Genomic DNA, 26117 nt, shown 5'->3' with positions numbered 1-26117 from the left:
ACTGCCTATCCAGCAATAACAGAAATGAGAATGTCTTAGGCAATGTCTTTTTCCTCCAGAGACAATGTGAAATGGTGTTCAGAAAGGTACGGAATTGTAATGTACTTACAGGAAAAAAAAACCCCACAATAGTAATCAGTGTGGAGGTTAGAGGGAAAAAAACCCCCACACCAAACTTTGATTGGAATTTATATAAAACTGCCTGGAATGTATCAGACCTTTAAATAAATCTGGTGGAAAAAGATTTAGACCATTGTTAGTAAACAAAAAAGCCAGTAGATGGCACGAGAGACCTTGAGATTCTACATAAAGCTCAGATGGCCACTAATAGCTACTTCCCTGCAACCTTCTGTGCTGTCTCTGGTTTTAGCCTTAACTACTGTATTTGCTAGATTCCTGAGGTTTCGTATTCATCAGCTGCACTTAGATCCACACAGTACATTTATTTTTAGGGACTACTAAAGTTTGTTTAATAACTCATTCAAACATGCTGAGTAAAAGCCTAGCTCTGTTGAGTTTAACCATTGACTTCAGTGGGGTTAGAATTGCACACGTTACTTTTTTTAATGCTCATGCTGTGGAGCAGGCATTTCATTTCCAGGAGGGATCTGATATTAACAGTTTTGTCCTTTCCTATCATGCTGCAGCTCCTTTCTCTGGAGCAGAATGACCATGCTTTCCTGAGAGTCACTGTGTCATTTAAAATTAGTGAATCAAAAGAGCCAGGTCTGATGGACAAGAGGTTTGTTGTCTTTGTCTAGGATACAAAAGACTGTGGCTCCAACAGCCTTTTGCCTATCTCACTGTAATAGCAGGATCCAATTCTAGGCTTTTACGAATAATCCGCTAGGGTTTAACCAAAGCTGACCGGGAACAAATTAAGTACCTTGTTTTGATTTTTTCCAAATGTATAGTTATTTTACAGTTGGACGAATCTGAATATGAAAACCTTCAACTTCCTTAACAATAAAATATACTCATGTGGTTAGGTGATCTAGTGGAAAAATTTACTTTTCATCTCTAGAATCACTGAAGAACTTGCAAAAGACATACGGGACTATAAATTCATAAGCATTTCTGACTCCATCAAGTAGGCAAGTAGTCATATCCTTCAGATGCAGAAAATGAGGCACAGAAATCCCTGGCCTCGTGCAAAACTGCATTACAGAAGTGCAAAGACAGGATTAGGACTCGATACTTAGGCCTGCGTCTTTTTTTCTGGTGCATTGTTTTAAACAATACTGGAGTACTGTAATTGCAAGGTCATATTCCTTGATTACTACTGTAGAGTCCAGAGATCATTAATTCATATCATTGAGAAGCACTAGGAATGAAAAGTAGAGTGCATAAAAGCTCAGACTGCGAAGTATGCATTTTAATACTTGGTAGGTGATATAACTTCGCTTTGCTTTGTAAGGTAGGACAGGCGTGATTTCCAAATGAAGTTTAAATCTGGACTGCAGATATCCTCCCAGATGGGTTGGAAATGTCTGTGTGGTGCATTAGAAACTCCAGAAGGGCTTTTTCACACTTGTACTGCTAATGCTTTTAATTCTTTTGGCAAAATGAGCTGGTTCTATGTCTTTCGCTTTGCTGTGCCCACTGCCAGCCCCAGGCTTTACTAACTTTCATTATATTTGGATTTTAGAGCTGCAACATCAGTGGAGTCTTTCAGTCAGTCGAAGGCATTCAGCTGTCTCAGCAAGAGGGCACTGACAAACAGGGGCTGGACAGGAATGAAAGCTGCCCCTTTGAAATGGAAACAATAAGCACTGTGCCTCACCCGTGCCCTCCACAGACCAGTGAAAGGAGCATCCCTGGGTTTTGCTGGCGCCTGCCTTCCCCGCTGCCCGTGCCTGCGCCCCAGCCCAGGCTGCGGCAGTGGTAGAGGAATGGTAAGTGGATTCCTTGGCCGCTGTCTGATGTTGTGGGGCATTTCCACCTTTCTTTCCTTGTGTCCGGAACAGTGCATGAGCTAGGAGGCTCTTTAGGACTTTTGGGCTCAAGCCGTTACACGCAGCATCTTGCTGTTGGGAGCGTTATTGCCCATGACCGCCACAACCAGTGGAAAGTGCCAACAGAGGAGCTTTTGCTAGCGGAAAGGCACACGTGTGATTTCAGGACTGGCAGGATACTTTTTCCTAGCCACGACAGTTTAGCAGAAAGAGACGTTCTGTTCTGGGGCTCCCTTTAACTGGGGAGCCAGAGATGCTGGTGCAGGATCCAAAGCTGGGCTTTAGCAGGGACAGGCCTGGCCTGGCATGCTTATTACTTTTTACCACTGTACAGTGTGTATTATTACGTATCATCATTGTAGGATAAACTAATATAGGATTGCTGATCAGTCTTTGCCTTCCAGTTTTTTTCCAATGACTTTAACAGTCTGTAAATTGTTTCTGGGAGAAGGCATTTGCCTTTATGAGCTGCTTGTATTTTTTGGTACTGTACATCCCAGCTTGATCATTGTTAATTAGTGTCATGCTTCCGTGTAGATGACTGTGTTTTACTGCGAGCAGAATTACTTCTCTTACTAATGGCTTTTTGCTGTTACTGAATTCCTGCTATAGTAGTTGAGCATGAAAGCTCATTTTTCTTCTCTCACTACACCTCTTCACTACCCTTGTCTTATCTGAAGTGGTTGACTGTCAAAAGTTTCTCTTTTGTAAACAAGTGGATTAAAAAGGAAAGGTGTTGGATTAAAGATGACAGTCTGATCCTACGAAAGTCAATGGCAAACCTCCCATAAGCCACAGTGAAAACAACAGCAGGAAGAAAAGGGCTCTCCAGGTGTAATATTAGTGTGCTTTTTAAGGAAAGCGGATGCAGTATTCTTCATTTCCCCTCTTGTTTGGGGTTACTCTTTTTGCAGTGTAGCACTTCTCATGAGTTAGCAAAACACGGCATTTGTAGAGGGGATTTGTGACTGCTTTATTACAAATAGAAACAGTGCGAGAACTCATGTTACTGGTCTTAGTTTGAACGTACTTGCGTAAGGAAAAGCTGTTGAATAAAGTGCTGGCTATCTGTATATACACCCAGTACACATGAAGGTTCTCAAACACGGTGTTACAGACTAAATTAAGGCTGGGGGAAGGGAAAGAGGCAGGTACCTCCCTTTTTCCGTCTGTAGGTTATCTTCAGGAGAGAGGCAGGTAGCAGGGCTCAGTCTGCCGAGCCCTGGTGTGAGCAAACTCATAATGGCTTACCTTCTTCTGGAAGTAATGACGTAAGGAAGTGCAGTACACTGAGAAAAGCTGGGTCTTTTCTAATTTCAAGTTCAAGGTGGCAAGCTGCAGCTTGAGAGAGCGAGAGGAGTACTATACATTATTCGTGTCTGCTCTTGAAGGAAGAGCACTGAGAAATGCTGTTCTGTAATTGTAATTGTTCAGCTATTTAGTCTTCAATTGTCTTTCTGATAGCTCAGTTTTTAGTTAGAAAGAAAAGTATTTTCTTTAATGACAGTTTCCTGACAGCACCTTGTCCATGCTAAGGCTTCTCCTGGAAGGGCATGCTGGCTGCTATTGCTTGTTATGGAAAATATATCGTGGCTCACTGCCTGGCTGATTTGTGCACAAGGTGAAGAGATACTGTGCTGTTGCTCTGAGTTTGAAGGTGTCACCTATCCCTGGTCCCCCCTGGGGTAGGAGGGAATTGCCTTTCTACATAGGCCTAGTGAAAGCCAGCTGACTGACACTCCGCTGGTTAGACACAGTCTAACTGTCCTGCTTGTGCTGTATTTTAGCTTCCCAATGCTTACATTGGATCTTAAATGTTTTTCTATATTACTTTTTTTGGAGTATTTGGAATGCTACCTGATGTATTACTGTTCCCTGAAGTTTTTGAAGCTGTCATTTTCATAGATACACAATAGGAGATGGTAAACCAAAAAGAGAAAGTTCCTATTCATACTTTTAGTTTATGATGCAACAGCAGATCCATTGAAATTCAAATGAAAATGGGGACTGTGTCACACACTATAGCTCTCTGGAAAGCTACAGTGGGAGTCTAGCAGTCCAATTCATTCTTTTGTAGAATGTACTAAGGCTAATGGTCTTGCTGGGAGTAAAATGTATTTTTTTGCAGAATGGTTCCAAGAACAGACTTTGCTCTTTACCAGAAAACATGAAAGAAAACAAATGTTTACTGTTTCTTTAGTATGCTAAATATGAACTTCTTTGCACAATGGAATGTTAGCAGTAGCCGTAATCATGTTTTCCTTTCATCACCTAGTGAACATAATTTTAAGAGAGGACTGTTGTAATTATATTTCAGATAAAAGGAAGCAGCATATCTGGATAATATTACAGTTGGTCTGACTGTTTTGTTGATTGGGAAAAATAAAGAGAGAGAGCACATGAATACTTATTTAATGCACAACATATTTATTAAGCAGTGCAGACTGTACATAACGCATTTGACTTTGGATGCAATGCAGTAGGCTTATTTTCTTCAAGCACCTTTCTTAATATTTTGCTACAGCTATTATGTTCCCTTCTTATCTGTCCAGCTATTCAATTATTTGTATAGTATGTCTATAGCACAACACTAAAGCATTTAGCTTAACTACAGTCACCAGTGCAGGTACAATCAATGTCAGCATCCACAGACTCCACAACATCCTCAGATGCAGATCTCTTATCCCTGCTCCTCTGCCATTCCAGCAGGCTTGCAGCAGTATCTGTCAGAAGAGTGAAGCCATTGTTAACTAGCATCAAGCAAATTAACACATTTCAAGGAAATACTGTTTTGATGGCTGCCAACTCCCTCATCAAGTAAAGAATGAAATCCTGCCCCCACAACTGACATCTAACTGACTCACTGACTTGGAGCAGGATTTTCATCCATGGTATAATTACTATAATACTTCCCTAAAACCAAAATGAGTAACATTTCATGAAGCACAAAGACAACAGGCAGGAGGCTGTAAAAGTGCTGGAGGTAGCCACCACCAGTGTAAGACCACCACGTACCAATACACATCAGCAATCTCTTTTTATGTTAGCGCTCTATATCACTGCGTATTTCAGCTGACTATTTGCCGAAGTTCATTCAGAAGGATAAGCCCTTTGGAGAATTTTCAGAGGTTCATAAACTTCTAATTAAAGTTTCCCATATATTGTGAAATCTGGCAGAGCATTGTCAGTTGCACTATTAACCTTACCACACTGCTTTATCAACAGCAGCTTGAATAAGCCATATCCCTTAATGCTGAAATAATCTAAACGGAATAATGATATTCATCTTCCCAATAAATATTCTTAGCTAGTTGGAGGTTTATTATTGCATCTGCAAGAATATTAGGATATCCGTTTAGATTAAGTTTGTATAATAAGAATGGGTAAAGCTTTCATCATTTTACCTCCATTTGTTTTATCCCCGAGTTGGACAATACATTTATAACCTGCCATCTCTCATCACAGGGAAAGCTGGAGACTGCTGTGTGGGTTCAGGTTGTATCAGTCACTTATCTCCTGAAATGCTAACACTCTCCTTGGCTATATTACTGTCCAACCTGAAGCACATGTTTTGCATAATAAACTGGTTAATAAATATTTCCCAGAAAGATGCTGGAGATGCTTTTAAAAAATATGTATTTTCAGACTGCAAAATGAGAAATGTTATAAAATGTATGAGGTCTGTTTTTGAAATACATTAATTTTTGTTATGTCTCTTTACCCTCGGACACACTGTGGGCCTGATCACATGTAGGTGGTAGTTCCTTAGGCAAACTGGGTTGTCGCTGAGTAACTGCGATCCTGGTGGTCAGGGCTTGTGGCGTGTTTGAGATGTAAACCAATATGTGGACTTAAACTTGGAGTGATGTCTGCCTTAGTCAAGTTCCTAAGACTACAGTCTCACTGATTTGAGGACAACATGGGAAATTCTGCTTCCTTGTACTTCATTTTATCCTTGCTACATTGGTGACAGGGATGGGGTCCCTCTCTTTTGAAACAGCAGGCTATCAGGTCTGAGCTCTCATACAAAGAGGGGAGAAAAGGTCTTTGTCTGGTATATGCAAATACAGGTTCTCAGCCTGAGAAAGATGAGGATTTTGTTTCTATTGCTTCTCCAAGTTATCGAACAAAGAAAGAAAAAGAATAGTTTTTAAAGGCTGGCCTTATATTTCTATTGATCCTTAGCCTGAGGAAAAGCAATTGTCTTGCTAAAAAACCACACGTGGCAACCTTTTCCTTCCTCCTCCTCCTCAGGATAAAGAAATAAAAAAAGTCCTTGATTAGGAGTGCTGCTAGCAGACTTCTCAGTCTCTGGTTCAGTAAATGAACCAGAGAAGCCTGCAGTTGCTGTAAAAGCAGCACTAGCTGCGACAACTAACATATCTTTTTTTATGATTTTCCTCTTTTCTCACACATTTTTGTGAGAGAATGAGACAGCTTTATTATAGCTTAATATTCTGAGGCAGTGAGTGGCCTGGGGTGATGACATTTCAGAGACAGAGACTTGGACACACAAAAGAAATCTGTGAAACATGGATATGACAAGATTTGGGAAGGTTTTTTTTGTTGAGGGTGGGTTTTTCTTTTCATAAAAGGATGCATCTATTCACATCTCAGGGAGCTGTCAGAAAACTATTAGCACTCTCTTTGTGCTACTTGTTGAATAGGCTATTGTAGATAGTTGACTATTACAGAGATACTCATTGCTTTTATGGGCTGATTCAGCACATTGCAGATATTAATAACATGAGCAAAGTGCAAAGTTCTACACAGATGTTGTTCAAAATTGGACATAAAAGACTCTGTTCCTCTCCAGTATTACTCAACACAGGGGTCCGTTGTCTTCAGTGAAACTACTCTGGATTATCCCAGCTAACAATGCATTTGGCCAACAATGGTTAACACTGAGAAGAGACCACTTCAGTAGATACTCCCTAATGGTAGGTTTCCCTCTAAGGTGTATATGTACTGTGTAATTCATTAAAAGATTTAGGAAGGAATGCACCAGAAATATCTGTAGGTTCCACGCTGGATTATACTCCCTTGCTTATACAACTTCAGCCTGGACCTGTGTTAGACAACGCATCGCATCCATGACAAATTAGTGTAAGGGAAAGGAGAAGAAGGCCTGGCATCTGGGGCATGAGTGTGTGTGTGTAAAAGTACCTTCAAAACAAAACCATGTTTGGAATAATCTAGAGAACATTTCAGCAGTGTGTTTTTTGCTGATGTATTGCACAGTGGCATAGTGTGGCAGCCTAATCACAGCAGTCATGTCACACTACTTGACTGACTTTCAATTGCCTTGCTTGCCCTGGTCCACACAAAATTGCAGGCTGTAATGAGCATAAAAGGACTCAGTGTTGCTTATCTCAAATTTATGAAGATCCTGAAAATGTGAAAAAAAATTTATTGATCACTGCTGCCCCTTTTACCACCTCAAATTTTTTCCTCAGATGATGCTACCTGCCATCATCTAAACTAGCTTTTAGCTGGCCAGTACTGTCAGTGGTTAGAGCAAATACTAAGGGGATTAAAAACAGCAGCTCAGAGAGGAGCCAGAGGAATACAGGTCTGCGCGTGGCTGTGCTGTGTTTTGTTCTTTCAAGTGCTCTGACAGAACTCCTACAGTACGTGACACAGAGAGAGAAAAATATCGTACCTTTTGGGAAACAGTGGAAGCCAACCTTAACCGAAGTTTTTTCGATTGGAGTACACTCTTTCATACATTTCAGTACTGGGTCAACAGAGTAGCACGTAGATTCCTCTCCATCAACAGTAGGATTTCGATTCAGCTTCACGTAACTGCGCTGCAGTTTGCACCCTAAGAGGAAAAGGAAAGGTAGTTAAAATTGTAGAAATAAATCCCAATCGATCCTTGCAATAATAAAGGTCTATATTTTCTCTTCAGCTTTTATTAAAACAGAGTTGCCTGACAAACCATTTTCGCAGTAGCAAGGTTATCGAGATAGGATGATAATAAGTTGGGGGATAGAGGAAAGAGTCTGAAAGGGGAGCTGTTTTTAAAATCTAATTGCACAATATAACCCAAATGGAATAATGTATACCCAGTTTTTTAGAACTACATAATACACAGAAAATAACCTCTCATGTCTGAAAGCTATTAAGAATAGATATGGCAAGCACAATGGCTACTTCATTGCATTAGGAAAAATGTCAACTGTAGTGAATGGATAAAAAAAAAAGGCAGCATTTATATAATAACATCAAGGATAATTTTTGTATTGGATGATTTTTATAATGCTGCAATTATCTCACTAGAAAGGTATAATGAAACTTAACAGGATCCCAGCTATGACTCCGTTTCCTGACACACACAGATAAGTACAATTCTGCTACCACTGAAGTCAAGGAGAAAAGAACCATTAACTTCAGAAAAGTTATCTCAGGTCCAAGGTAAATGGAGACCTACAGAACAAAACTGTATTGATATTATGGGAGACCATCATTATTTTTCCAGCTCTGTGTGAGAGGAAGCTCTTTTACTGTAGCAGGATTTCTAAATATTTCCTTGAGATTGCACCCTTAGATTGCACAGAACAAAACCAAAATTTTGTGTACTCTGAAAACTTACATAAACTTAAGACCTGACACTGCATTCATAGTCTGCAACTTATTTTAATCAATCGAGTCTGCAGACAACAGCTGAAACTTCTTTGATTCAGTGGTGAAAATCACACTTCTTTCAGCAGGAGCAAGATTAGGCCTGATTTTGCCTAACAAGCTACACAGTGTAACAAATTATAGTAGAATCAATTATTTAACATTGAACTACACATAAGGCAAAGACTTTTGCCGTAGCATGTACTCTCTATTTTCGCAGGCAGTGTTTTAAACAGCCAGTGGTTAATGAAGTTAAAATGGGTATATATTGTTATTGTCTTTTCTAAATAAAAGATATTGGCTGATTTAAAAAAAATAAAAATGTTTTCTAGCTATTGGCAGAGGAAAAGTGAAATTGTATTCTCCCCCAGCATAAAGTGTTTTCAGATCTACTCACCACCAGAGCAGGTTTCTTCTAGCAGTACCCATGAATGAACAAAAGCAGAACAGCTCTGTGCCAGCTTATGATTTGGCATTAGGAGTTCATTGTGCTTTTCTCTGTCATTATTTCCACAAACTCCACAGGTCTTTCCTCTCATCCATGAAGCAACAGTAACCTGTAAAATAGCACGTATTTGTGGTGAATACTGAAGTGTTGGTCTGTTACATTGCCAAGGTACTAAACAGAAAGAAAGCAGTAACCTTGAAAGCCAGCCCAATACCTTAAGGACCACACCATCAAAGGTCACATTCTTCAGTCCGTGTGTTGGAACTTCCACAACAACTGTTGTTCCACTTTTGGAAATTTTAACATTGTCTGTAAAAAGATGATGAATTGTAAGGTGATGAGTAGCACAAAATACACCATAATGCAACCATAACAAATTTTCCTTCACAGTAATTTTGCTGCTACAGTTGATTATTTTTTTTTTTTTGTGGAGAGAGAAAGCAAAAATAGAAGAAATTATCTCTTTATTTGTGAAAATACTCTATTTCTGTTCCCTATAGTTGAAACTGAATTTTGTATCCAGTCTGCTAAATCTTGAAAATATTATGACGTTGGTGGGGCTCCAGCTAAGTATCTGAACCAAAGCATCTAACTGTGACTACAAGAACTTTTTTTTCTAAACAATCACCAACCTCGACATTCTGTGTATATATATATATATATATATATAAAACCTGTCAGTTATACTGGAGGAAATAAGGGTATATACATATACTGTACAAAAACAGGAGTTAAGTCAATACAAATCTGAAGAAAGTAAAGTCTCTGTTTTTTTCTTTGCATTAATCCCACTCGTGGTTTCTTTACATTGAGATTTTTCTGTGGAATTTATAGAAAAATCTTAAAGATATTTAGTTTCCACGTTAGCCCTTGAAAAGTGGGTTTCAGCTTACCTTTCTCATACTCAGAAACTCCACTTTGTGACAGAACTGGTTCTTCATTGCACGTCACAAGGGGAGATGAATTTCTGGCAGGAGAGATTGCAATGTTCCTTCAGAAAAAAAAAAAAAAAAAAAAAAAAGGGAAGAAACTAGTCGTTAATTTAAAGTGTGAAAAGTAAAGATATTTGTGACTAAATCTAACAGAGAACCAATCTGAATATCTGATTTTTGAATGAATGAATGAGCTGTTTTCTTTCTGAAGTGCAAAATTAATTGGAACTTTGAATTTTGAGAGCCAACCTTTAAAGAAAAGACAGTGTGGGGACTTAATGAGCATCTTATCAGAAAATACTGGCTGTGAAACTGAAGACATGAGTAACTAAACCAAAGAGTCTCAGATGAAGATTCCTTCTGGAAACCCTGTTTTGCCTCAAATATCCAATTGAAAACCACTTTCACCTAGGAGTTAGACATCTCCCATCCCCAGACTAACTCCCTGAAACTTTATACATAATTCCTGAGCCCTCAGGATGAACCACACTTACGCTGAAGTGGTATTTATGTGAACCTCTCTTGAGAAGGACTGAGAATCAACCTTTCTTGTAGTAATGATGAATTTTGGGTGTTCAGTACAGTCCTGGACCACTATCAGGTTGCAGCTTTTATTGAAAGAATATGTATGGCTCACACGATCAAATGTTTTGAAATCTCCCTCTCTGACTTCACATGTGGCTGCAAAACAAAACCAGAAAAGAAATGGTAGATGTGACAATGGCATACCTGTTCCTGCAAAGTTTTGAAAGATTGAACTACCCCACAAACAGGAAAGAAACTTATCATCTCCTTGGCAGAAGCTTTCAATGCTGCCAGAGTCTGTAAGGACAGGATAGCACTACAGAGTAACTACCAGATATAGACCATACTTGTATTGGTTTTGCTTACACGGTCGAGCAAACAGGAACTAAAATGTACCATATTCTTGAGAAACTAAAACCAGTAACTGACCATGATAAGAAGTTGTTCACATTTCCCACAGAAATGCTAGACACCAACCATCTAAGACTCGCATGAATCCTTTTTGAAGAAAATTAACTGGCCAGAAAATACATGATCTGTCTTGTACCCATTCTCTGATGCCTCTCAATGCAGAGATGGCATCTTTATGTGGGGGTCAAAAGACAACCTCTAGTCCCTGCAGACAGGAGCAATTCCTGAACTCTGAATATTTACATCAGTTTGAAGTCTCTTCATTCACCTGCCAACAAATATGCTTCTAAGTGAAGGAACAAGCTGTTGAGAAAGCAGGGTTAGAGACGCTATGCCTCCCTGTAAGACCACTACAAGGAAAGGCAAGTCCCAGTCATGGCAGAGAACGGATCTACAAACATTGCTTATTCATGAGAAAAGCATATAAGTAATATTTACATTGATCTTCTTGTGCTATTTGTGAAGCTATTTCAGGAAATAAGTTCCAGGCAGTGATATCTCGAGTCTCGTAAGGTGGAGATGGGCCTAAGGGCAGAGTGAATGGCATTCGGAGTGCCTGATAGTAAAGTGTTACCTGAAAAAGCAGAAATGAAAATACATTATGATAAATTGAACTATATTGCTCAATATGTGACTGCAAACAAAAAAAGACTCTTATCTTAAAAAAAATAATACCTTGAAGATGCATTTATACAATTGCAGTTGTATTTGTCTCTCCAGGATGCACCAAAACCTTAAGCTTTTTTGAGGAATCATTGTCTTCTCTTCTAGCCATACTTACTGACTTTTTGAGAAATTAAGGACATTGGAAAGTAAATGACATATATGAAGTGATAATTAAGTAACTTCTTAAAAAATAAAGTAGCAAGTAACTAAGTTGATGGATGCGTTTGGAAAATTGAACAGCATCCATTACAGGCTGAAAACTGGCATGATGAGCATTGGGGTAGGATCCCTCACTGTAGCTACAAATTACATTTACCAAGAGAATCAAATTAATGCCTAGTGTGCCTACTTCTTCATTATCATATATTAAAGATCCTGCAATGCTGAAACACCACAGAAGGTTAAAGACACACTAATTTCTCTGTGTATGAAAAGCTAGCTGTTATTAATTTGCCAGAGATCCATAGGGGAAATTTTTCAAAGCGGTGCATAGGGATTTGTTGGACAAGGACCAATTAATCAGTGGGATTCTGCAGATCCAGCCTGTGCAGACTGCTCTGAGAGTGTAACTAACCGCTCCAGTTTGGTTAAAGCAGCGTTCTATTTGTGGCTGTCCTAACTTGCTCGCACCTATCTCATCAAGCACAGTTACTGCAGATGTGACACCCATGCGCCAGCGCAGATAGATGCTGTACGTGGTTGCAGTAGAGTGCAAGGTGGTCTCAAGGCCTCCATTACCTGCTCTGAGACCCGTATACGTCCCACAGAACTAGTCACGCTGGGAAAAATGAACAAAGTTGTGAGTGAGGAGCAGTCATACTTCAGACAATTTGGGCCTAACTGCTGTTCTCAGCGTGGAAAGGCAGCATTTGACTACCGAGTCTGATTTTCAACTTACTGCTGCATTGCACCAAAGCAGCACAAAATCAAAAGTACTCCTGTATTTATTTCAAGATCCATATAATACAGTCAGCAATAAAGCAGCTTCTCTAAAAGGGAATGTTTTGCTTTTTTTTTTTTTTTTTTTTTTTACATTAAGTATCAAAATGTTATTAGTTGAAATTCCATTCAAGGTAAGGAAAAAGAAAATAAAAATTGACACATACCCCAGGAGCTTTAATTACTGTATCAATTGTTCGTGGAGATGTTGCAGCTGCCCTTACTATAAATTCATGAGATGGATTTCTCTGATGTGCTTCTGAGAAGCCCAATACGAGTGCTGCACCAGGAACGTATTGCATGAGTCTAGAGATAACAAGATGTGACAAAATCGGGTACATGAGCAAAAGCAGACATGGGAGGATGAGGACTACTGGCAGTACTGAAAAAATCAGGGAAACAATGGAAGAACTGAAAAGTCAAAGAAATAATACTTTGGGTCAAATTAAAGGGTTGATTTTACCCAGAGGAAACACATTTGCTTTATTTTTCTCATTTGAACTGGATATTTTTTGGGACCGAATAGAAGAATATTTCAAAACGAAAAGGTATTTTGAACTGAAATACCAAATCATTTAATATGGAAAGTGAAATGAAACATGTAAAGTTTTTTAAATATTTGGGGGATATCTTTTATTATGAAATATGTGGAGAAAGTAGAACACATTTACAAAATACTTTCACGCCACTGAACTTGTATTTTGCATCCAAAAAACCCACAAACATATTTGGATTGAAAAATCTCATCCATTTCAGTGATTCTATAAGAAAGGCAAAAGAACAACTTTGGAAAGAACAAATAACATACGCTGTGCTTGTCTTTTTTATCCAGGATGGAAGACTTCCCCATTGCACCTTCAGCTGCACGGCCGGCTTCCTTGCCAGTTGGCCTGTGGTAGCCACAGCTGCTATCCTGTAGTCCCGGCACTCCTTGCCCCACCTTAGCCTGGCCTTTACAAACAGGGAAACAGTCACCCAAATTTCAGGAAAGAATCATAGAAACACACTTGACCATTTAAAAATGCAAGTTTTTCTTCTTTCCTGAAACTTCACATTGATTTTTAATGTTTCCTAGTCTTTTTCTTTCTTTTTTTTTTTTTTTTTTCTATCAATAATGCTCACAGAGAAATTTTGACTACATCCGGAAAAATCTGAGGCATAATAGAAAAAAAGCTTGCTAGGCTGCTAGGCTGTACAGAACTACTGGTACATGTTCCTGTCTCAAAGCAGCCCCTGAAACATCAGGTTTGTCATAATTTCCTGAGATTTCGTTAGACTTGGTAACTTCATAATCAATATGTATTTTTTTCCTAGAAGATGACTGCACAATAATTGTTTTTAGCCTTCACCAATACCTCTTGGCTTGAACACCCCCTCCCCCTTCCAATACTGAAATATCATGCTGATTTTGTTAATTGCAGCTCTGAAAAGCAGAGGTTTGTAAATTGTTACACAAAGATATCTTGCATTAAAAGTGCAGCACAGGGAGATGTGAAAAAAAAAAAGACAAGACCTGTTCTGTCATTTACGATGCTCTCTCAGGCATCAACCCATTACCCACCTTTTCTTTTCATATAATTCCTAAGAAATAAAACATTTCAAATGCATTTGGGTTACGAGTCTTCTGAAAAGAATTATATAGAGAAAAACAGCCAGATTACCAGACAAGCAAACTGACAGTACAGCAAATTATAAATAGGTAGTAATGAAGAAGTCAATTTTTCAAACATTTGTTATACTTCTGCTGGTCATATTTTGATGTATCTTGAAAGTCAATATCTTTTTTTGCCAGATTTTGAAGTGGCTGATTTTTATTTTTATTTGTTTCATTCAGAAGAATAGTGAAAGATAGGAACATTTTCTGAAATTTCACAAACTTCATGAAACATTTCAAAATATGTATGTTTTCCTGTTTAGTTCTCCCAGTCAGCAGGTGCTCTGTGCTTATTCAAAAAACTCCGGGCTTTTTAGATGTCTCTGGGGGCGAAGCTTACCTGTGCTTTCAGAGGCAGTACTACAGCATCAGCACACGCTTTCCAATTGGTTTCAGCCAGCTGAACCACAACTAGTTGCACATCAACTTTGGCAGCATCAGAACGAACATATGCTGTAGCTTGATAACCTTGATTTCTGTTGTCACTCCTTACTGCCTGTGCCACAATCGTAATGCCAGGTGGAATTACATCTCCCAGGAAGTTGCGCTGAAAAACAACCCCCAACCATCTGTGCTTAAGTACTTCTGTGTGTTCACTGGAGAGCCTACAGTCCGGTGTATGTGCACTGATAGTAGGAAGCAGCCCTTGTCCTTCATCAGTTTAGTTTGCAGATCGTATTTCTATATCCCCAATATTTAATGATAAATCTGGCTGGAATCTTGATTATTTCATTACCACCAGGAATTTTCAAAGACACGATTGTTTTGACAGGAGGGATTCCAAGACTCTTCCAAACTATCTTTATGGAAGTAGTAAGATTTTGTTCATTTTAAAAATCTTTTAAATAGCTGCCTACAATATACACTAGATAGCTTCCTTCACAACATATTTTACTATGCTACAGCTCCTTCAAACCAATTGATTATTTTCAAATCCTTCTTAGTGGCAGAGTTCCCATAGACATTACCTACATTTGCAGAGCTATTTATTCTATTTTATAGAATTGTACTTAGTACAATTATAGAATGCTAAGTGTGTAATAAAGATAAAGATGATATGTGCTTAATGGGACTTTACATTTAGCAATCAGTTATGACCATGCAGACTCTGATTTTAGTTAGACGCTGCATGCAGTCATAACCTCAGGTCTACATCTAAAAATAATCAGACTTAAGTTAAAAAAAATCTTTAAATAAAACTTACTTGTTTCCTCCCCATTTTTATCTTAATGCAATTTATTTTGCATTTTGGGCTTTCATAGGAAAAAGAAAATTCTTTCCCCTTTAACTTACAACTCCATTCCCTTCCATTTTTATAATTTCCAAATCCAGGCTTTCACTTATTGCAAACGCCTTTGGAAATGAAGGAAAATATAACCCAAGAAACCTGCAAACAAAAACCTCAAAACCAAGGGAGTTTGGAAAAAATGTTTTCACGGGGGGAAAATGTCTCAACAGACTTTGACTTTCAATGTACAGACGTGACTGGCAGCGTGCTCACTGAGCCCGGCCCCTCAGCTGGTCCGAGCGCCAGCGCCTCTACAGCTCCTGCCCAGCGGCACGCAAAGCCCGGCTGCTCCTTCGTGCCACGCAGTCGTACCTCACGCGTGAGGCTGGAACCATGGCTGTGGTGGACGCTGACCTCTCCGCTCGTGTGGCTTCTCCTTGAGCTGCGGCCAGCATCTTCTCCATGGCGGTGGCTGCTGCTGCTGCTGCTGCCACTCGGGCGACTGCTCCTGCTGCCACTGCTGCTGCTGTTGCTGTGGCTGCTTCCCAGTTCAGAGGAAGATGACGATGAGGTGCTTGATATCTCCCGATCTGGATGCTATGAAACAAAAATAAGTTAAAAAGCTAGGCAAGAAGTGACCTCTAGTTTTACAGCGTAGAGCTGTCTGCCTCTCTCTATAGGGAATGCACAGACTTAGACATATCTACCGTTATTTTAGTTATCATGTGCAGACATGAAACATGTTGGGTAGGAACGTGCCTCGGATCCACCTGGACCTCTCTGCTGATAGGAAGGCTTGTGTAGACAGTGATTGCAAATGGCAACATCACATTGTCCAGCTCTAATGTTAGGGAAAATGACACTTAAGAAGTGGTCAAACATGTCCATTTTTTTAGGGGAAAATAAAAAAAAAAAGAGATTGCAATGTAATTAAAACCCCTGTATATCATCTTCCTCTTTTACAGGCAGGATGCATAATAACTTTACAAGTAGCACCTACAAAAGCCACTATATTATCATCCTTCTGATAGCTACTTAAAACACCACTGTGCCATAATGCATGCTGAACCTGGTTTCTGATACAATCTACATACCTGATGATTTTGCCATGATTGCCTAAAAAATGTGGACACAGCTATTCCCATTGGAAGATCCTGCTGTTTTGTAATTCCCCCACGGTCTTTGTTAACTTAGCTTTAGCTGCATTGTACAGCACCTAGCCCAAAGGAGTTCTGACCCAAATCTGAGGATTCCAAGTGCTGCAACAACAGAAGGATGTAGTGTAACAGTCAGTATCTTCATAAAAAATCTGGTTATTTTGGCCATCGTCAGTGTTGACAGCAGACAGTATGGAATGCTCAAGTGAAAGGAACCAAAGCAAGCCCTTCAGTAATATGCCTGATCATATCAACTGTAGCCACCATGGGAATGTGCACTTGAATTAGGGACCTACCCAACGGATGCGAGCAGACCTGAAGCGGAGCCGATATACTTTTGGAAGGTGATATTCCTGCAAAATTCCAAAATAAGTTGTTACCTACAGCTCAGTAAGGATCACATCCTAGCAGAAGTCAAAGCATTAGAAAATTTTACCCATTTTGTAGAAATGTCGTAACTACCATGACTGTTAAACTGGGACTTAACGTGTTTTGTCTCAGCTTGTTTGTCATATTTGCTGTGGCGATGGGAAGCACCAGTGCTTTCACTGCTGCTGCTGGTGCCACTGCTGGTACTTCTGCTGCTACTCTGTGTTTTAGGCTTCTGCTCACGGCCACTTGTCTTTCCTTCAGCAGCACTGGCATGTGGAAATTGTGTGGTCTTGGACTGCTTCTTAGCCTTATGCTTTATACCAGATGCTTTGCTACTGCTGTTGCTGCTGCTGCTGTTGCTGTTCCCTGTGCTGCCACTGCTGCTCTTAGGACTACTACTACCACTACTACTACCGCTGCTACTGCTGCTTTTGCTGCTACTACCGCTGCTACTGCTGCTTTTGCTGCTACTACCGCTGCTACTGCTGCTTTTGCTGCTACTACCGCTGCTTTTGCTGCTACTACTGCTGCTTTTGCTGCTACTACCGCTGCTACTGCTGCTTTTGCTGCTACTACCGCTGCTACTGCTGCTTTTGCTGCTACTACCGCTGCTACTGCTGCTTTTGCTGCTACTACCGCTGCTACTGCTGCTTTTGCTGCTACTACTGCTGCTTTTGCTGCTACTACTGCTGCTTTTGCTGCTACTACTGCTGCTTTTGCTGCTACCACTGCTGCTGCTACCACTGCTGTCCCCAAAGGGGTAGAATTTCTTTCCTTTGGCTTTGGTCAGTCTTGCTTTCAGATTTATCTTGGTGCCTCCCTCTGATGCTCTGTTGTCAGAGTCGCTGCTGGAGGTGCTGCTCGTTGTACTTTCGGAAGTTCCACTGGTGCTGCTGGCACTGGAGGATGAACTTCTGGATTTTCTCGTCCCCTAGTCAATGGTACCATTGGAAAAACAAAATTATTTTTCTGTGTTCCTGCAGAAGGCTGTAAGTAAAATCAGATACAGAGAGCTATGAATCTCTGTGCTGCCTTAGAAGACAAGCTGCAGGCCTGATAGCATTCTTGCAATACATCACAATAAGGCAAATTAATAAAAATGTATTAAACCCACACATATGTAGAACAATACCCCGAACACTTTTGTGATATTGAACATGTGTAGAAATTGTTGATCATACAATTAAATGTAATGTTGGTAATAGTGCTGTGGCTATCTCAGGGCAAGTTGTGTAGGTAGGTGTCATACTTTTTTGCTACAGTTGTAATAGCCAGAAAGAACAGACTATCTTTTGGGCACACAACAGCTATTTTGTGTCTTACGAGACATTTTCAGAAAAACCTGCAAAATCTGCTCTTTCTCATGTCCTTGAGCTGCAGAAGAGATGAATGCAAACCAAAGACACACAGAAAGACTTGTGTACCCAAAAGCCTGTCTTTATCATCCTATTTTATATACTATCTAAACAAAGGAAGGTACTTAGTAAGAGAAATATAAATAATTAAGCTTTGTGCAACATCTCCCACAAATTGAGAAATGGATTTTTGCAGCAGTACCTGGCCATCAGTATCATCAAGGATTTTCTTCACTCTTTTAACTACTCCTTTGTTGGAAGACACTTGTGCCTCTGGATCTTCAAATGTTACTAAACGTACCACTTTCGTAGGAGCTTGGTCTCCTGCTTGAATTGTGACTTGTATTTTTTCAATAGGTGCCTCTGTGTAAACTGAAATTGCATGACAATTAGTATTACTGTTATTATTAGCAACTGAATGACAGAATAAGCCAATTTTTCCTGTGATTTATTTAGCCATTCCTCCCCAAATGAAAATAAAAATGCTTATTGATTATTTTGGTATTGAGCAACTGCGCTAAAAAAATTCTGTAACAGCTAAAGCACATACTGGCAATAACCAAATTCTAAAATATTAGCATGATACTAGATTCTTTTCAAGTCAATAAACAGAATGATCAGCAGATTTAAGTCACATGAATTGGATTGCTTAACTAGATAACACTGTGGGATAGTGAATTAGGCATCAGAGAGTGAACTGAGGCTCAACTCCTGAATTGTAAAGAATGGCCCGATGGTTAGGCCATTAGTCTGACACTTAGGAGACCTAGACTCGGTGGCCTGCTGTGCTTTTACTTCCTATGATCATGGATTAAGACATTAAGGACTAGATCCTAGCAGGGTTAATCCATAATTCCCTTTAAGAGTCTGGGTTTTTAGAGTGTAGCTACAGGACACTGCATCAGATCTGTTGCCCATGTCCAATTGCTCTGTGCTTGCATCCCAAATCCAATGATTCAGGATGCATCAGACATGCTCTGCCGGCACAGATCAGCTCCGCGTGACGCTGACCATGCCGAGTGGCATTGCTGGGAGAGCTGGGAAATCGCTGCTCGGATGAGTGTGGGAGAAACGGATTCCTGCTACAAGCATAGTCTGTTGCTGGTACTGGCAGGGCTGGTAGGTCTAATGGTAGTTTTAGTGGTACTTAAGATACAAAAGATATATATGAACATATACAAATATATACATGTATATACACACGCCCCTACCCACCCGCCAATTACTTTCTTTTTTGTGCACAGTTGTATTTACCTGGCTTGAAGCTCACTCTTAGGGTGTGCTCTCCAACTAGGTAATAAAGAGGCACATTTTTGATAAATGCTGCATGTATGCTTTTCCTCTCAACGCACACTTGAACCCCGAATGTACTTGCATTGGAGCACATGGACTGAACAAATGGCTCTTTTTGGGAAGAAGACTGTCCAAAGGAAAAGGCATTTCCTGATGAAACGTCATCTGCAGCCTGTCTGCCCTATTAGATAATACACATGTCAAGTTAAAATGGCCAACAGTAAGAGGAATACTTGCATGTTATGAGTCCTGTTTTGGCAACAGTTATATGTATTCTGCAGGAAAAAATCAAACAGTTTATTTGAAATAGCAAGACAAGGGCATGACATAGGACAACTTAGTTTTCAATTGGACAAAATTATCAGCTAAATGGCTTGATTAGACTATCCAGGGTAAAAAGAGCTTCAGGCTATAAGAATGGAAAATTATATCACAAATTAATTCTGAATAATTAACTTTGTTTTCTTGGAGTATTAAACAGTGTTAACATGTTCTTGATAAATCTGAATGTGCTCTAGACTGGCTAGAGTTCTTTCCTTTGATTTTTCATTGGGTCGAACAACAGCCCCTTCATCTATGTCCATGAAAATTCTGTCTCTGTTGAGGTCTGACATGAATGTGAGACTATATAGACTAGATGGTCAAAGCATATCAGATGTTAGAAATTTCCACTCAAAACTATGTAATTTACATGTGCTAAGCAACGCTTGCAGAAGAACAAATTAAAATTAATTAAAATTGGAATCAAATCCATGAAATGAAAAGTACGATTTCCCAGAGCAACGAAGCAAATAGCTAAAGACACGTAATCATAAGCTTTCATTTCACATGTAATACAGGTCTGCAATTAATTTTTTACTCAGTTTATCATGTTTCACAAGATTCCAAACTTGTGTGAACCCCACTGAAAAACTGGAATTTTAATAGTAATATTTTCTTTCCAAAGGAAACTCTAATGAAACTGGGAAATGCTCCAGTTACTGCCACTTTTCAGTTGCTGTTCATTTAAGAATAACTGCAGAATACTGAATTTTCAGGAAGGGCAGCACAGAGGCACAAAGCAGAACAACTTTGCTTGTTCCAGGACATTGGAAACTGCTCTCACTGATGGTATGTTTGCCTATTGACTTCTCCACAGGAAAGTGCTGTACTCATCCTCTGTTCATCTTTTATATTATCTGAAAACCCTTCAGAGTTGCAGGACAACAATGAAACCAAAACAGGACAGTGTATTCCTCACCTCTGTCAGTCTTTCACTGAACAAATTGCACAGTGATGCCTTCACAATGCTGCCCATCATAGAAAGCCTGTACTGATTTTTATGGAAAACTGGAGCTTGGGAAGTCATTTGACTTGACACACAAATGGCCATCCATCCTTGAATCAAGATGCTTATAAGTATTACATTTGGCTCTACAAGTTGAGCAATGGAGCAACTTATGGAACATTTGTGGCTGCCCCAGGAATGTGATGCTTGCACAATGGTTGCAAAGTATTTTAAAGATTGTGGGCTGTCCTGTAGATGGCAGTGTAAAATTAATTACCAAAGAAAATGCTTTTGCTTTTGAAAAAGTGTTCAAGTCTGATGTATTACACTCCAGATTTTAAAATAATGTTACTGTAGGTCCATTCATGTTACTAGGTTGAACCTGACTTGATTTGAGTGAAATAGCATTGGTCAGAGATGAATTGTACATTTTCCTAAATGAAATGAAATGAAAAAAAAAGAAATGGTCTCCCACTGATTAAAAGCCTAAAAAAGAGTAGTCAGACACTACATTGCTTACCCTGATGTTATCAGTCTCGCCTGATGTAGAATCTGAATCGAAGGACATCTTCATTATATCAGGCACTGCTTCAGCTAGAAGAACTGGAGTCATCTTACTAGCAGCCAAATCCCCAATATTCCGTGTTACAGCAAATGTCTTAGACCTGCAGAATAAACATTAGAGGAAACCAGTATCGATGAAGGACTGCTGAGGAAAAGCCCTGAATAATGCCTTCTAGCAGGTATGCTGCAACAAGTACCGTACCCTGCAAATTGCTTAGCAGATATTTACAGCATCTTTTCTGTTGTATTTTCAAGGACTGCTAAGAGTGAATACAAGCACGGACCAATCTCAGGGCAGATAGCTCAGTTAGTCTTTTAGAATCATGTGTACAGGTTAAAAGCATTGCAGTTGATGGGCTCTCCGTATGCCTAATACCTTGAAGAACAGCCAACTTACTTAGAAGCCTGGCTGCGTATTACACTATTAAATTTTTGAGTCTCCTATTTTGATTTTCTGGACTTTTAAAGTTTTCAACTCATCTTCTCTGTGCTCACTGCCAAACTTAGTTCTCATTTCCTTTGACATCGTATTTGGGGAAATACTGGCATAACTTCAAAAAACAACCTGGGCACTGGTGGCTACTGAATGCTATATCCCGTGCAACTTTTGTTAGAGCAGAATTAAAGGACCCTGGAATCATCAAAGTAAGTGTTTCTAGTTTGATCTACTTTCACTGGTACTTATGGCTCGGCCAGACATCACAGAGAGATGTGTAGGAAGGTTAAGAGCCTGTTCAAGTAAATGTCTTTAGTACATTATTTCCAGTGTTGTGGACTCTAAGAGTACTCGTAAGGATCCAGAATGACTGATATCAAGTGCAGCATGAGACTGAGACTCTCATGGCTAAATATCCTGACCCTCTGGCTCCATACCCCACGTTTTCATGGAAGCTGTTACAGTACTGTGGCAACTATGAGTTTCATTTTGGGTCAGAGAAATATCTTGAATGCTGAACACTTTTGAGAGATGAAAACCTATTTCCCTCAGCTATTAGCATTATGCTAACTCTACCTTATTAGCCGTTTATTCATGCTAACACTCAGCTTAAAATTCCCCATGTGCTGTTTCTCAGGTATGAAGTTGATCTACTAGTCCTGGGGCTTTTGTGGTAGCCTTTGTGATGGTGAATGGAAAGGTGGTCTGCAAAATGGTCTCTATTTTAGTATGGCCCACACTGTACTAGCCTGAGCAATTCCAATCTCACCTATCTGAAAGATGAATTTATATTCATTTGATAGCCCTGTCTTCCTCTTGAATGCTCCTACCATGCTGTGTGCACTGTAAAGCACACAATTGCTCTTCATGTGGAACACCTCAATAAAACGTGTGTCACCTGTGGGCTTTGTTTTCTTTCCCATTTCTCTCTTTTTTTAGATAAGGACATGACAGCAACGCTCCACGCTGGGTGATAGGAGAACCTTGAAGAATGGAATCTGAAATAAAATATTCTCCCTAACAAGCTGAGGGGATAAAAGAAAATAGAAATCAACTTGCATTTCAGATGGCTCATCTGAGTAAAGAGACAAAAAGGGAAATGGTTTTTATTTTAATCCCATTCAATAATTCAAATGACCACTGAACTGCAGGCTGGGTCTCCAAGCAGAAAGCCCTGGGGTTTCTTTCCAATTTTTTTTAGCATTTTTTTATGCCAATAGTCTACTCCTGCCACCTAATGAAAGTAGAGGATCGATTCCTCCCTGTTGAGCACAGAGAGCCGACAAATGTAGCTGCATCACAGGTGACACATGTCAATGTCTGCAGAATCACACGGCACAGTAAAAATAGGCTACAAGAGTCAGCTCTGGTGCTTTAACAAGAAAAACAGTCACAAAGAAGGCCTAAAGCTATGGTATGAAAGAATCTGTTCTCTCTGATCCCACACAACAGAAAAAAAAAACCTAAAAAGGAGATTTTCCAATATGTATTAGTGTATTTTTTGGATGAGACAAGAAGCTGTGCTATAGTATAAGCCAAATTCACTGCAGGGGTAAGGGACAAGCAATTCAGCTCTGTTGGGTCCACTGATGTTTCAGTGAGTGTGCCTTACATACAGTCCTAACACGGGGACAGAAGAGCTCAACATCTGTTTAAAACAACAACAACAAAATCAACAAAAAATATTTTCCCAGGTTTTATAACACAGCATGACATCGTATCTAAAGAAATGAGAAGCAAGAGACAATCCTCCAACCAGATTTTAGCTGTCTTTCTGCTATGGTGAAATGAAAATTTCTGCCTTTCCTACACATCAACCTTCTGACCTTGGTGCAAAGGTGTTAGAAAAATGGGGACTCAGGGCATCAGTCACTTATTTCCCTTCTCTGCCCCCAAGCACACTGTGCTGCCTTGCGAGCTTGCAGCGTACGCTGCTGCTTCTGCATTTGCTGCTACACACGCTGTGTACATATTGTACACAGTGCTGTAATTTCGTAATTAATCTTATAAATAAGATGCCTATGTGAAGCATTTCTGCTTAACCTACAGTTAAAAGAAGCAAAAAAGCCCTATGATACAAGCTCTATTCAAGATTATGTATATACTTCAGTAGCCTGTCATTATGAATATGTGATATATTTGCAAAGTGCATTCTCTGGCAGTTCTCCATATACTTTAATCACAGGGCTCTAATTTTCCCTGAAATTTATTTGATTTTTACTTCTTCCTGTAAATTTCATTTGAAAGTATGTTTAAGTAGCCATCTGTAGTATACTAAATAATTATGTTAAAAGAGCCTTAAAAATAACTATTATTTTTAATTAAATTTAACTTTGATAGGATTGAATTGAAACACATGCTACATATTCTCTCCGTGGTGTGATTAATTATTTTGCTCTGATTTTTGCTATAAAGAAAGTTGAGTCTGTAATGCACTGATTTGTCTTGGGAATGCAATCTCTCCATCACCAAAGTTTTCATTATTTTTTTTTTCTTTAGAGTCTGTGATTGTTCACCTGAGTTTCTCTACACCTCCTGAAAATTTATATGAATCCCACAGCTGTGACAGGTTATAACCTATATGGTGTGCAGGATATAACTGAACTTAATGCTACTGAAGACTGTTTGGTTCCTGTGTCTGAATGTGAAAGATGAAGGGGAAAATAATATCACATCCTGACTAGCTTTAATGACATGGTACTATAAAAGGTAATCTACTGACCATCAAGACAAAGTGCCCAATACTAAGATATTTTGAACCGAGCTCACAAACAAATAAAAGCACAATAGCTTTCCAGAACCATTTCTTTAAATGGGGGATTTTAAACTAACAAGGGAAGGTGTCAGAATATCTCTAAAATATTGAATTCAATAGGTTCTATATTCTTTGGTGGATCTGTGCAAAAGGAAGAGAAAGTCTATGTTAAACTAAAATTTTTGACTTATTCTATATAGAATAGATATGTATCCTTTCTCTTTCTATCATCCTGCTTGTTTCTCTTCATACCTTTAAGATTTTACTTTGCTTGATTTTCGACCTCAGTGACGTTGTTCAATGCTACATTCTCTAGTTATTGCTTTGCCTTCACTTGTACTCATTGCCGCTTCATTTCTCTGTGTGGTTTCCACTGACCATTTGTTTTGTAACAGTGAACAGGAATGCTTTTTGGAGAAAAATTGATGGTGCTAAAAGTTAGCTAGTGAGTACTAGCTTTCTCATATACTTGGCATTATAGAGCTATTTCCGAGAGACTACTGCACTGTATAAATGATAATGCTGCAGGGTCTAGAGCAGAGCTTGGGCTGGAACTCATGGACTCCGCTGTAATCCCTCGTGTCTGATACTGGCTTGCTTTATGCTTTCTGGCAATGCATTTAACCCTTTCGGTGTCTGATTTGATTTCCCCTTAGGTCAAAGGAGGAAAATTACTTTGCAGGGAGGATCCTTCTGCTAACATTTGCAGCTCTGCTTAAGGCTCTAAACTCTGTATCAGTGTCCAATATTCTCATTTCAGTTCAGCATCCTTATTGAGTTCATTAATATCCTCAGCCTCTCCAACAGTGACAGCTAGTGAGAGCAGGTGCCTGCTGTCCTTGGTGACCTTGGGAGCAGAGTGTCCTGGTCTCCACAAGAAACTGAACAAAACAAAACATGCAGCTAACTTTTGCTCTGTGAACTGCTGAAACCCTCCCTCCTCTGCATGGAGAACCTGATTAGGATCACATTTGATGGAATGGAGGAATCATCACAGGGAGTAGGACATGATGTCAAATGCCTACTAGGATGGTCTGTGACCATTGAAGGACAAGGGAGAATAATGATTGCCCTAAATGGAGGAGACCTGCAGAGCTTCTCTGGGCCAGCAGCCATGAATGCTAATTGCAGCTGGATCAAGTAACTGAGCTCTTTTGTTGCGGCTGTATTCCTAGAGCAGAAACTTGTTAACATTTCTGCGGATTGTATAATAGCTGGTTTCTGTTGTCAGTGATGCTTTTTCCTTTGTGATGAATTTTTGGCTTGTCTTTCTCAGTGTTTTTTCATGTGTGTGTGTGTGTGTGAAGGTTTTCTAGGCTTTGGTCTACTGCTTTGATTCCTTGGACATACTCTTTCTGTTTCCTCCTTCTCTTTGTGCTTGTATTTCCATCTGTTTTCATTTGTTTGGCATCTGGCTACAACAGTTTTCCAGAGTGCATTGTAATTGCATGCACTGATAATAAATCAAGTAGACCTAACAGGTAAGAAAACCAAACGGCAACCACAAGGAAACAAGGTAAAAACACAAGAAACCCC

General features: G+C 39.5%; 1 protein-coding gene and 1 long non-coding RNA gene across 2 annotated transcripts in view; one reads left to right on the top strand and one right to left on the bottom strand.

Annotated features, from left to right (window-relative positions):
- Positions 1–26117, top strand: part of LOC129785283 (uncharacterized) — a 101062-nt gene that overhangs the window by 66819 nt on the left and 8126 nt on the right. Inside the window, exon 4 of the long non-coding RNA XR_008749080.1 lies at positions 1649–1895. This is a non-coding gene — a long non-coding RNA (uncharacterized LOC129785283). The remainder of the gene's footprint in view (positions 1–1648; positions 1896–26117) is intronic.
- LOC101921169 (vitellogenin-1-like) overlaps positions 4361–26117 on the bottom strand; it is a 42746-nt gene continuing 20989 nt past the window's right edge. The window contains exons 18-33 of the mRNA XM_055815766.1: positions 21347–21491; positions 19521–19740; positions 18469–18638; positions 16976–17842; positions 16836–16892; positions 15755–15979; positions 14495–14701; positions 13309–13451; positions 12668–12806; positions 11334–11469; positions 10454–10640; positions 9921–10018; positions 9242–9336; positions 8977–9136; positions 7618–7779; positions 4361–4678 (exon numbers count right to left, since the gene is read on the bottom strand). Coding sequence (XP_055671741.1) covers positions 4560–4678; positions 7618–7779; positions 8977–9136; positions 9242–9336; positions 9921–10018; positions 10454–10640; positions 11334–11469; positions 12668–12806; positions 13309–13451; positions 14495–14701; positions 15755–15979; positions 16836–16892; positions 16976–17842; positions 18469–18638; positions 19521–19740; positions 21347–21491 — 3130 coding nt within the window. The 3' untranslated portion in view covers positions 4361–4559. The remainder of the gene's footprint in view (positions 4679–7617; positions 7780–8976; positions 9137–9241; positions 9337–9920; positions 10019–10453; positions 10641–11333; positions 11470–12667; positions 12807–13308; positions 13452–14494; positions 14702–15754; positions 15980–16835; positions 16893–16975; positions 17843–18468; positions 18639–19520; positions 19741–21346; positions 21492–26117) is intronic.

This window comes from Falco peregrinus, chromosome 10 (assembly GCF_023634155.1).
Source record: "Falco peregrinus isolate bFalPer1 chromosome 10, bFalPer1.pri, whole genome shotgun sequence".
Classification (NCBI taxonomy): Eukaryota; Metazoa; Chordata; class Aves; order Falconiformes; family Falconidae; genus Falco; species Falco peregrinus.
This window is presented reverse-complemented; position numbering and strand designations above follow the sequence as displayed.